Consider the following 13,119-nt stretch of genomic DNA (forward strand, 5'->3'; position numbering starts at 1 on the left):
GAAGTCCTCAAATTCCATTCCATGCTTAATAATTCCAGTGATGAGAATTCACTATTTTCAGAGGCAAGCTCATTCCATTGATGGATAGCTGTCTTTGTTAGAATATATATTTATTTACAGCTGAACTCCATTTTTCCAGGACTTCCATCCATGGACCCTCATATCAGAGAAGGTGCCAAACTTTTCTCATTAACTAAACTCTTTTAAATATCTCAAAGGCCAATATCTACCCACATGACCCTGTTTTGGTGCTTCCAACATTCTGATTCCTTGCATCTAAACCCATACCAGTTTAGAGACCGTTCATACTGAGGGGCTTGGAAAGAAATGACCACAGCTGATGTGGTCTGCCCAAGACAAGGTGTAATGATACTTACGCTGAAGCTAATGCTCTAACTTGTCTTGGAGCAGTGGCTGTGTGTGGCTGTCCTTCTTGGGAAGCTGTTCTCCAAATTTCATCAGTCTAGACAGCATTTGCATTTGCACTGACACCTGGGTGCCCTTTTTAATTTTTGTGCAATACGGTTTAATTGATTAAGTTCTCATTGTTTAGAAAGCTGGGATAATTCAGGCAGAGCCTGAGCTAAAACTGACTGGCTCAGTGGTCACTAACCAAAATCTCTTGGGGGGGATTTTTACAAATGTGTGTACTTGGACCCCACTCCTGGAGACCCCAATTCGAGTGTTTTAGGGAAGGATGCAAATGTAAATATTTTGACAATAGTCCCCAGTTAATTCTGACTTGCAACTCTGTTTAGATGCTTTATTCATTGAGAACACTTAATAATGTACTACTGAGTGAGTGCTTCACAAACCTAATCATCAGACTCTCCTGGGAGCTTTAAAAATGCATATTCCTTGGAGTGCCTGATACCTGTGGTCTGGGTACATCTAGGAAAATTAATACTTTGAAAGATCACATTGTTATATGTATCCCTTAAGGATTTTGGAGACACTCATTTACTTCAAAATTGTAGTTCCTATACAAATTACAAAGCACTTTTATCACACATTGAAGGAAAAGGCAGTTCTAAGGAATTCTACAGAGTGAAGATTCCAGCCAAGTAACCATCCACATTTTTTCACCCATTCATTTAATAAATTCATTAATAAATTAATTTAGTCTGAGGCAACATTATGATAAGGATCAGAATATAACAGTTCAGTGAGGGAGAAAAGCAAAGAAATAAAAGCAAATAAATAAGCAAGTAAACCAACAAATAAAATAGTTACAAATACTGAAATAATATGTATTTAAAAAGGAAGTGTTTATCTAATTTAGAATATTCCCTAGTTCAGAGTGACAGTCTCCAGTCACTCTCACTGCATGGATTTTCTCCCTGCTTTCACCATATTCCCTACTATACTCCAACTCAGAATCTGCAACTTTAGGGAGTTTTTTTTTTTTTTTTTTCCATTAGGGTGCCTTTGGCAGACATCCCTAATCAATCCTAGCATTTTTTTCCTATGGATCCAGAAAGGAGGCTCATTCCTGCTCAACCTTGTCCTCCATGCAGCCATTATGAATAGAGGATGATGAACTCCACCCACCCCTTCCCCAATACACACAAGACCCTGACACAACTTGGTGACTTTGTTGTCCTTCATTTCTTGCTTTATCTTTGTTGTCTATCAATTCTTGAGTACTCCAAGTGTTCCTTACATCTGAAATCCCACTTAATTTTCAAAATAACCTTGTGTTGCATTTAAACTCAGCCTTAGAAGGATCAAGAAACCATCTCAAGATCATACAATAAATGAATATCATAGCAGGAGGTACAAACTCAGGTACTTTGACTTCAGAGCTGATGTTCTTACAAAGTATTTGGCACTGCCTTTCTTTCTTAGCCCAGTTCAAAGGGCCCCACCTCTGGGACACTTCTCCTGATCCCTTCAGGTAAAATCTGTCACTTCTTCCTGTGAGTTGGCCAGCATCTTCGTACATCTTCATAACAGAATGGCTATACTTTATTGCTTTGAATATAGTACTCTTTGAACTCCTCTGTGGGAGGAGCTTTGTCTTTTTGTTTTGTTTTGTTTTCTTTTAAATCTTTGTATCCCTAGTACCTAGCAAAGAGCCTAGGTAGATTCTCAGTTGGTACTTTGAAACAATCCTTAAAATCTGGCCACTGGACTCATTAAGGTCGGGCTCTCTTTCTCAGTATAGGGCTTTACTATATTAAAAACAGCGTTAGGTTTAAACATAATGTTGACTGAAGAGAAATGAAAAAGACCAAGTCAATAATGAGATCATACTTCTGTTATTTCAAAGCTTTCTTGACATCAGTTACTGAAGATTTTTAAACAGAAACCGGATATTTAGCATAGAAGCCTCCCTGACTCCTAGCTGATAACCACCCTCAGGTGTAAGAGGACAAATTAACTATACCATGCTTGTCAAGTGTCAGAACCCAGATGACACCTGTTTAAACTGTGGCTCTCATTCTATAATGGAAACTGGTTTGGCTCACTGCTGTGGCTTGAGCTCAATCTGGATTGATGGTGGCACACAGTGATACTCACCATTGATGGTGACATACAATGACATTTCCATTCTGTAGGAAGTCAGGCAGACTATTTACCTGCCTGACATTTATTTCACAGTGAGCTATAGTTTTGTGCAAATAAGACCCATTCTACCCGAAGGGGTAGACCTATACTCTCATATGGGAGGCTGATGGTCCAGACAAGGTATCAGAGAAAGTGTGCATGAAAGGTGAGGGCTTGGGATTAAAATAATGCTCCAGAGATACTGGAAGGCATGAGTCACGAGAGCTGCCAATATCTCAGAGGGCAATACCCAGTCCCACTTTCATTGTGGCCTTCCCTCGAAAACAGCGGAAGCACATTTATAGACTTCCACGTCAACTTGCAAAAAACAGATGGAGAAAGGAGGCACTGACCTTCTCATTTCACAGATTTAAAAGAAAGATTTCCATCTGTTATCTCACCTTGGGTATAAATAGGCACCAAGTCTTATTAATTGGCACTCAACTTTAGTACCTCAATAGTTCTGCATACCTCCCCAGAGAAGGCTTGTCCGTTGAGGAGGTGCTCCGAACCCTGGCTGTCCTCACTCCCAAAGTGTAGTCGGATCTCCTCCAGCCGGTGGCTGTATGTCATGGGCCCTCCTGATATGTTGACCAAGTGCTCCTTGTCTAGGCGCAGGGACACGTGTCTTCCAGTGTTGTACATGGTCCCACTGACCTGTAAGGCAACGCACAATGGGTCAAGCAAGGCTCTTCTTTCCATTTCTCACCAAACCCAGCAGTGCTGAGACCAATGCCTTTTGCTTCCTCTGGATGGGAACTATTAGGCTGAGTCTACATACAGAGTAGAGTAGCAATACCCCGAGGGCATTCCTGTCCTACTTGGCTTAACCGCATTTATGAACACATGATCATTTAGCAATTTGAGGTAGGAATTCAAAGGAGACCTCAGAAACTGTGACTAATATTTTGGACATTGTACCATTGTATAAAAGATAATTTGTCCCTCTCAACAACAGGTGTTGGCAAGGATGTGGAGAAAAAGGAACCCTCGTGCACTGTCCGTGGGAATGCAAAGTGGCACAGTCATTCTGCAAAACAGTATGGAGGTTCCTCAAAAAGTTAAAAAAAGAATTACCCTTCGATCCAGCAATCACACTACTGGATATTTACCCAGAGGATACAAGGATGCTAACACAAAGGCATACATGCAACCCTATGTCTATAGCAGCATTATTTGCAAGAGCCAAACTATGGAAGCAGCCCAAGTATCCATTGATAGATAAATGGGTAAAGAAGATGTGGTGCGTATATATACAATGGAATATTTACCAGCCATAAAAAAGTATGGAATCTTGACATTTGCAACAACATAGATGGAGCTAGAGAATATAAGGCTAAGCAAAATGAATCAATCAGAGAAAGTCAAATACCATATGATTTCACTCATATGTGGAATTTAAGAAGTAAAACAAATGAGCAAAGGAAGAAAAGAGAGAGACAAATCATGAAATAGACTCTTAACTCTAGAGAACAAACTAATGGTTACTGGAGGGGCAGTGGGTGGGTGGGTGGGGTAGGGGGAACAGGCGATAGGGATGAAGGAGCATGCTTGTCATGATGAGCACTAGGTGACATATGGAAGTGTTTAATCACTATAGTGTACACCTGAACTAATATTACAGTGTATGCTAACTGAAATTTAAATAACAACTTAAAAAATAACTTGCCCCTATTACCATAGGGGATGTTGAGATACTGCAAAATTAAAATCTCAGGTATGAGAAACTGGAGAAAGCAAGAGATGCCACAAAAGCCAAATGAGAGACAAGGAATCCAAAATGGGTGAAGAGGAGCAGATCCTCATGAGAGACTGAAGGCTCTGGTCTGAAGTCCCAAGTGTGCAGTTCAGTGTGTCTTTGTTAGGTCCCTCTCTTGCGCCTGCCACTAGACTTTGCATAAAGCGTGAGCTGTGATCCCTTCTCAGAGCTCATGGACTCAGTGCTAAGCTAAAGAGATGAATACAAGTTGCCTATGTTTCTTCCTCACTCCTGATTCCATCTTGCACCAGCCTCTCAAATCGCTGACCTTACTGCTTGGTATTCCTTTTTCTTCTTTTCTCTTTGAACTTGATATTCAGCTTCATTTTCTTGACTTAGCACCTCTCAACACTTGATCCTAGAACTCTGATTCCTACCTGTGACTCTACTGCCTTAGTCTTCTGGGTTCACTTAGCTTTTGGGGGCAGAACAAAAGCTTAAAGGAGACTTTGAATGGGTCTGAATGGAATGCTCTGGGCTCTCAGAGGCTGAGATGATTGGATTTTCTTTCTGCTTATTCTGACTCCTTTGGTCCCAGCTGTCTGCCCTAGAGATTCCTTAAGGGCTTCATGTAACATCTGATACCTTTAATTAGTCACGGTTTCATACGTTTTCTCTATAGCACTACCCTTACCTGCCCCTCTACTTTTCTGACACTAGCCTTGTGAATAATCAAATAGGTCTGTAGATGGCTTACTGTGGCAGACAGTAATGCCCACTAATATTCAACTAACTTATTATTCTGCCATTTTGCTGTAAGGTGGAGCCCATGTGACTGATGTTGGCCATGGGATGTGAGGGGACATGACAGGTGTCACTTCCAGGGTGAAACAGTGAAAAACGTATGCACAAGTCTCCAGTCTCTCTCTCCCCTTGAGACATCAATCACTGGGGCTACGTGGAAAAATGTAAATGTGTTGCAGCTACAAGATGGAGTTCATGTCAGCCTGGGTGTTTGGCAGAGTAAAGGGCAGATTGCAAAAGTGGCCAGAATTCTTCCCCACCCTGTAAGTGCATTTTTTACAACATGCCCCTGTAGCTGCTCCCATCAAGATAAGGGGTCTGCTTCTCTACCTCTGACTCTGGGCTGGCTTTGTCACTTGCTTTGGCCAATAGGGAACACAGCACTTGTGCTCTGAGAGTAGGCTTTTAGAGGCCTTGCTTATTTCCTCACTCCTTCTTGGAGACCTGAGACCACCATGTCAGTGAACCTGGGCTAGCCTGCCGAGGGATGACATCACACTGAAGAGCATCATCCCAGGAGAAGCCATCTCAGATTGATCATTCCCTGTCTGACCCGCCAGCTGACTGGCCCAGCCGAGGTCAGCTTAGCCTGGCCTAGACCAGAAGAACTGCCCACAGACCCATGACTTGGGAGCTAAATAATTGGTGTTTCAAGTCCCTAAGTTTTGGAGGTTGTTATGGGGCAAAAGCTAAGTCATTCATCTTACCCCTCCTGAATCTGGTATCAATTCTTTTGAGTGTCTGGCAGTATTGAATACCTGAACTGTAAAGTCACGTGGGGCCCAGAGACTCAGCCTGCTGGGTAGCTGGAAGTCAGACCAGAGAGAGAGAAGAGAGAAGGAGATGTGCCAACAGTGATGGAGGAAACTGTGCATTGAGAGAGAGAACGGCCACTTGACCTTCAGAAACCTTCACGTCTCTTTGTTCACAGTTCCTCCATGAAGCCTGAGCTGCATTCTCTCAGATGCTTTACCTCTCATCAATAAATCCATTTTTTTCTCAAGTTATCTATTCTTTGTCACCAGATAACCCCACAGTGTTCACTCTTATTCTCCAGTCTCTAATAAATACATATATAGTCAGTATGAGATCATGAGAGCTTGTTTTTTTCTTTTCACGTCCCAACTCATGATTTTCTTTGCAGTAAAATGGTTAAAGATAGATTTGTGTTTGACATTGCATCCACTGTTAAGTAAATTTTACTTTTTCTAATTGTTAAGATAATATACAGGTATTCTATATGGTTAAAAAAATAAAAATAAAATAAAACAAAAATAAAACAAATATGACACAGAAAACAAAAAGAAAGATATAGAATGACTCAAGGCAATAAAAATAAGTCACAAGGGGATCCCTGGATGGCTCAGCGGTTTTGGCGCCTGCCTTTGGCCCAGGGCATGGTCCTGGAGTCCTGGGATCGAGTCCCACATTAGGCTCCCCGTATGGAGCCTGCTTCTCCCTCTGCCTGTGTCTCTGCCTCTCTCTCTCTGTATCTCTCATGAATAAATAAAGTCTCTAAAAAAAATAAGTCACAATTCCACAATTACCCAAGGATCATCACTAATACTTTGGTATATATATTCTTAAGATTATATATACTATAACACATATATATAATTCTATATACCCATATTTTAACAAGCTCATTTTATATATGTGTCTGTATAATCAGATAGGTGATTTTTCACACACATATATATATGAGTTTGTGTATATAAATATATACTATTATATATAACATTAACTGTAACATTATATATTAATAATATTATATATTAATATATCAATTATATTAATTGTAATTATATTAATATATAATATACTATAATATAGTATAATAGATGAATGTCATACTATTTAACATAATAATAAATATTACATAATTATTATGTACTATATATTTATTATACACAACTAATTATATATTACATATGCAAACACAATATTGTTATTTATATGTTTACATAAATATCACATATGATTATATATTATATAAATCTACATATATAATTTTCACAAACATGAATATTTCTGGGTCATTAAACTATTCTGTAATATTACTTTGAAATGGTTGCATAATCAGTATAAAAAAAGTACATAGCTTGTTGAATATTTACATCCCTTTCACTTTTTCACTATTCCAAAAATGTACTGCAATGAGTATCCTATGGATAAATAGTTTTACTACTCCAGGGATCTTTCACTGGGCAAATTCTGTGTCAAATGGTATACACATTGTTAGAGTGCTTATTGTCCATTGCCACATCCATCTACTGTAGAGAGTAGATCCCAAAGAGCAGAGCTGGATCTCTGTAATTCTCTTCAAATGATATGAAAAATAGTACCATGAGATTCAACCAGTAACATCCATGGGCACCTATGGTATGTGAGGCAGTGTAAAAGGAACTGCTCTGAATTATTTTTTTCCTAAAGATTTAATTTATCTATTTGAGAGACAGCATGCATGAGGGGGGTGGGGCAGAAAGAGAGGGAGCAGACTCCCTACTCAGCAGGGAGCACAACCTGGGGCTCGATCCCAGGACCCCAGATCATTACCTGAGCTGAAGGCAGATGCTTAACAGACTGAGCCACCCAGGTGTCCCACTGCTCTGAATTCTTAGAGGATATATGCTCTGTCCCCATCAGGCAAGTATCTGGGACTTTCCTGCACTTCTAGAAATCTTTCCATCTGTGCTGTCTAATGTCTAATGTTCCTAAGAAAATTGTTGCACATTGGCAGGGACCATGTGGTACGCTTTCTGCATTTCCCCAGGACTTAAAAAAAAAACATCCTGGCACACAGCAGGTGGAAGAATCAAGGATTCTTGAGTCGAATGATTCCCAATGTGCCTCTTGATGACCATAGGTGCTTTGGTTAATTTTTCCTGAAGCCTCAGTTTCCCTAAACATAATGTAGAGATAAGAAAATATCCCCTATGAAAACGGAGGAAAGAAAACTCTAAGGCATATAGAGAACAAATGTCAAAATGATAGAACAAATCTTCCTTATCAGTAATTACTTTAAATGTAAATAGATTCTACTTATAGGAGGTACCTAGAGTGGTCAGAGTCATAGAGAGAGAAAGTGGGAATGGTTTTCAGGAGCTTCAGGAAGAGGAACAGGGAGTTATTAATGGGAACAGAGTTTCAGTTTTGCAAGATGAGAAGAGTTCTGGAGATGGATGCACCAAGGACCATGGGATTGTACTTAAGATCATGAAATGTATACGTAAGAATAGTTAATATGACAAATTTTATGTGTATTTTACCACAGGAAAAAAAAAGTTGGGGGAGAATTCTCTCGTGGATTGTGAGAAATAAATAAATAATACATGTAGCAGCCCAACATTTTCATTCTCTTTCTCCCCCACCTTTTGACTTCCGCATGGGTGCCTAGCTGAGGTCGAGGGACCCATGCAATCTTCCTCACTTCCCAGGGCCCAGTGGGATACAGTGCTAAACATCACAATGAAGGACTTCCACTGACTTCTGCAATGTGATGTTTGCTTGCCCCTCATTTTGGATTTTATTTACTTATTTGTTTAGAGAGTGTGTGAAGCGGGCGAGGGGCAGACAGAGAGGGAGAGAGAATCTTAAGTAGGCTTCATGCCACAGTGCTGAGCCCAACTGGAGGTCCATCCCAGGACCCTGAGATCATGACCTGAGCCGAAATCAAGGGTCTGATGCTTAATGGATTGAGCCACCCAGGAGCACACACCTCTCTGTCTCTCCCCCCAAGCCCCACGCCTCCCCTGGATCATTTTAAAGACTATGAAACAAAGCAAAACCAGTGTCATCAGGAATAAGCCCTTCTATTTCTTCCACTCTGCTTCTTCACCACTCCTGCTTACACGGCTCTCTCTTCATTCATTCACTCGTGCCTCTTGTCAGTTATTCATAAAATAACACCTCTAACTGTGCGTGAGGAGCTGAGGATGGCACAGTGAGTAAAACCAGGCACAGACCCTGCCTCATGGAGCTGACACTCTCTACTATGTAGAGACCAGAGCAGGGGAAGTAGAATCCACCTGAAACTCAACCATTTGCCTATACATTCTTACAGCTAGATGCAATGCCCCCTTATCCCCACCCTTTCCCTAGACACTGAAATAACATTAATTTGTATTAATCAAAAAAAGCTGTGTAGCCAGGGTATGGTTTGTTGCACTTTAATTTAAAAATAAAGGCTTGACAACATTATGTATGATATCTAATGGTACATCTGCACTGTAGTAATTAACATTGCCAATAGTGTCATTTTAACTGTAATGTTAATTACAGTGTTTTCAATGAACTACTTTGGTGCACAGCATGTTGGAAAAAGTTGTCTCATGCAGACCAGGAAACAGAGTTGCACAGAAAAGTTGAAGCTGCAGGGGAGATCCCGGTTCCCTCTGGCTGCTTCATGGTTCTCCTGTATGTTTTATTTTAATCCATTGTGAAATGAGGCGAAAGGTGTGATGATCATTTTGCAAGCAAGAGAAGAAAGTGCAGTTGCTGAAGGCTCGGTGACTTTTCCAGGATTACACAACTGGTGGTGGTGACAAAGCCAGGTCTTCTTGATTCCAAGTCTAACAATCTTGATATGAGGAAATGCAAGCATCTCAGCCCATTTCAGAAGGAAGCTATGTGGGGAATTGTGATTTCTCCTCCTGTCTGTGAATGCAGGACTTAGGCAGCTGCAGATGCAGCAAGATTCTTTTTCAGGTAAAGAGTGACCACTGGAATGAACACTTAGCTGCTAAAGTTCAATGCAGGAGAAGACCTGGAGAAATCTGTAGGTCAGGGAAATCCCCTGATTTCCTCACCTGCAGACATTTACACTGGTTTGAGACAGGGTGGAGCTTTATGTGTTGAGGGGAGCATGCAATATTATCTTGATGATTAGAAACCATCTAAAAGCCATGTATTATTTTGCAGAGCAAAATATTAACCTCAGGTTATTCATTTTGTAAAATTGGATGTCTTCATACAGCAAACACAGGTTGGCAGCAGCTCGTGGTTAGCTAGGTCCTGTTATTAATGGACTCATCTCTTTTATTGTGATGACACTGCTATATTAGAGGAAAATGAATTTAGCCAGTGTATTTTTAGGGTAAAGAGATGGTTGATTCTTTGACAGCCAGCGATGATCTTGTTCATAATAGCTGCCATCTTGGTTTGAATGGTTATTTGGTGTCAGATACCATGCTAAGTTCTGAATCTGAACTTAATTCATTCTCATAATTTTTCCCTCACCAAGCCCAGCACCAAACAAGTGTGGCACTTATTAGACTTAGGCCATTTGCTTCCTCTTAGATGGTAGGATAGTGGGTTAACCTCACCTGTGTAGTAGAGGCCTCCCACAGGGCATAACCTGTCCTCTAGGCCTCTGGTGATTTTCCACCAAAAGGCCAACAGCCCATTGCTTGGGAAGCTGGGGCTTGACGCCCCCCCCCCCATTATCTCTGGCTCTAAAGCCTGTGCTTTAATTGCTAGAAATTCTTAGATCGCACAGTTGACTATCTAATGGTGAAATTTGACAGGTTTTTTAAAAATACGAGTTGACGGTGGAGGAATCCCACCGTGGCTTAAAGTCAAGGTGTTTGGGATTGTTTATTGGATTCGTTAGGTTCTCCAGAGAAAAGGAATCAGTGGGGTGTATATGGCAAGTTCAAATTCTATAGGGTGGGCCTTAGGCTGGAGAACCAGAGAAGAGCCAATGTTGCAGCTTCTGTCTGAAGGCCATCTGTTGCAAAATACCTTCTTGTTCCAGGCAGCCCAGTCTTTCTGTTCTAATCAGGCATTCACCTGCCTGGGTACACCCACCCACATTATGGAGTGCAATCTGATTTATTCAGAGTCCATGGATTTAAATGTTTGTCTCATCCAAAAACACCCTCACAGAAGCATCCAGAATGATGTTTGACCAAATACCTGGACACTGTGCCCCAGACAAATTAACATATAAAATTAACCATCATATTTATCTTCACATCTCATTTGCTACTTCATGTTTTAATAGCTCTTATCCATTATATTGATACTATTAGACACAACACATGATATATGTTATATATATATATACTTTTATTAAAAGTATAAATTAAAAGTATATATACTTTTATATTACTTTTTAAGTAAGATGGTATATATATATATATACCATCTTACTTAAAAAGTCAGCTGTCCCAAACCATTTTTTATAAATTTATTTTTTATTGGTGTTCAATTTGCCAACATATAGAATAATACCCAGTGCTCATCCAGTCAAGTGCCCACCTCAGTGCTCATCACCCAGTCACCCCCACCCCCCACCCCCCTCCCCTTCCACCACCCCTAGTTCGTTTCCCAGAGTTAGGAGTCTTTCATGTTCTGTCTCCCTTTCTGATATTTCCCACTCATTTTTTCTCCTTTCCCCTTTATTCCCTTTCATTATTTTTTATATTCCCCAAATGAATGAGACCATATAATGTTTGTCCTTCTCCGATTGACTTATTTCACTCAGCATAATACCCTCCAGTTCCATCCACATCGAAGCAAATGGTGGGTATTTGTCATTTCTAATGGCTGAGTAATATTCCATTGTATACATATACCACATCTTCTTTATCCATTCATCTTTCAATTGTCCCAAACCATTCAACAAACTTCAGGCATATGGAAGGAGAGCCAGTTTGAAATTAAGCATATCTGAGTTACAGAACAATCATAAAGAAGTGATTTAACTGTTATTATCAGAAGTTATGTACACAATAAGGTAAACTTATCCCTAAGTCTGGAAGGGAACTCAGAGACAATTCTGGTGTAAGTCCCTCATGTTGTCTATCTTCCTATTTCTAGAATGGGGGGAAAAAAGGAGGCAGTGCAACTTTTTAAAAAAAAAGACTTAATTCACAAAATAAACATATTGAAGGTCTTTTGGTTCAATGGAGATAACACTCATAGGGTTGTGTTTCTTGAGGACAGCCAAGCATAAGTAAACCTTACCCTCAGAAATTCCGATTCAATAAAGTCACCTGCATGGTATGACACAAAGCTTATGTGAGGTTTCCATTATATTCTCTCTTGAGGCAGCCTGACCCAAATCTCCTGTAATATACTCAGAAATAATTCCCTACAGCTTAAATGAAAATGTTAACAGTACAAAGGAAGTAGTCGAGAGGAAATAGAATCTTAATTGTGTAAAAGAGAGAGGTGACCATCTGACTTGGCAGAAGAGATACTACATTCTCAACAAGGTTCATTAGAAAAGCCAGGGGAAAATGCACCCACAAATTCTGAGAACTATGTATCAGATGCTGTGCCAATGTTTTTTAAAATTTTAATTCCAGTGTAGTTAACACATGGTGTTTTATTACTTTTAGATATACAATATAGTGATTCAACACTTCCATACATCAGCCAGTTGCTTATCAGGATTAGTGTACTTTTACTACCCTTCCCCTACTCCCCCCATGCCCCCACCTACCTCCACTCTGGTAACCATCTGTTTGTTCTCTATAGTTAAGAGTCTGATTTTTGGTTTTTTTCTCTCTCTCTTTTTATCCTCACTCATTTGTTTTGTTTCTTAAGTTGCACATATGAGTGAAATGATACAGCATTTGTTTTTCTCTGACTGCCTTATCTCATCCAGCATTATATTCTCTAGCTCCATCCATGTCATTGCAAACAGCAAGATTTCATTCTTTTTTATGGCTGAGTAATATTCCATTATATACATATACATCACACCTTCTGCCATTGGACACTTAGGCTGCGTCCATAATTTGGCTATTGTAAATAATGTTACAAGAAACATAGGGTTGCATGTATCTTTTTGAATTAGTGTTTTCATATTTGTTGGGTAAATGGCCAGTAGTGAGAATGCTGGATCCTAGGGTAGTTCTATTTTTAATTTTTTGAGGAACCTCCACACTGTCTTCCATAGTGGCTGCACAAGTGTGCATTCCCATGAACACAGTTAGCCACTTTTTAGATCAGGCAATGAGGTACAGACAGGCTAAGACCTCTACTCAAGGGTATGAGGGAAGCAAGTAAGGGAACTACAGCTCAAAAGAAGTCTTGCTGAATCAAAGTTCATGGTC

At 40.1% G+C, this 13,119-nt stretch overlaps 1 protein-coding gene across 1 annotated transcript in view; it reads right to left on the reverse strand.

The window, feature by feature from the left end:
- The window catches only part of CA10 (carbonic anhydrase 10), a 475,830-nt gene that overhangs the window by 100,468 nt on the left and 362,243 nt on the right, over nucleotides 1-13,119 (reverse strand). Inside the window, exon 4 of the mRNA XM_055332652.1 lies at nucleotides 3,022-3,207. Within this exon, the coding sequence (XP_055188627.1) occupies nucleotides 3,022-3,207 (186 nt within the window). The remainder of the gene's footprint in view (nucleotides 1-3,021; nucleotides 3,208-13,119) is intronic.

Source organism: Nyctereutes procyonoides, unplaced genomic scaffold (assembly GCF_905146905.1).
Source record: "Nyctereutes procyonoides isolate TBG_1078 unplaced genomic scaffold, NYPRO_anot_genome, whole genome shotgun sequence".
In the NCBI taxonomy this organism is placed as follows: Eukaryota; Metazoa; Chordata; class Mammalia; order Carnivora; family Canidae; genus Nyctereutes; species Nyctereutes procyonoides.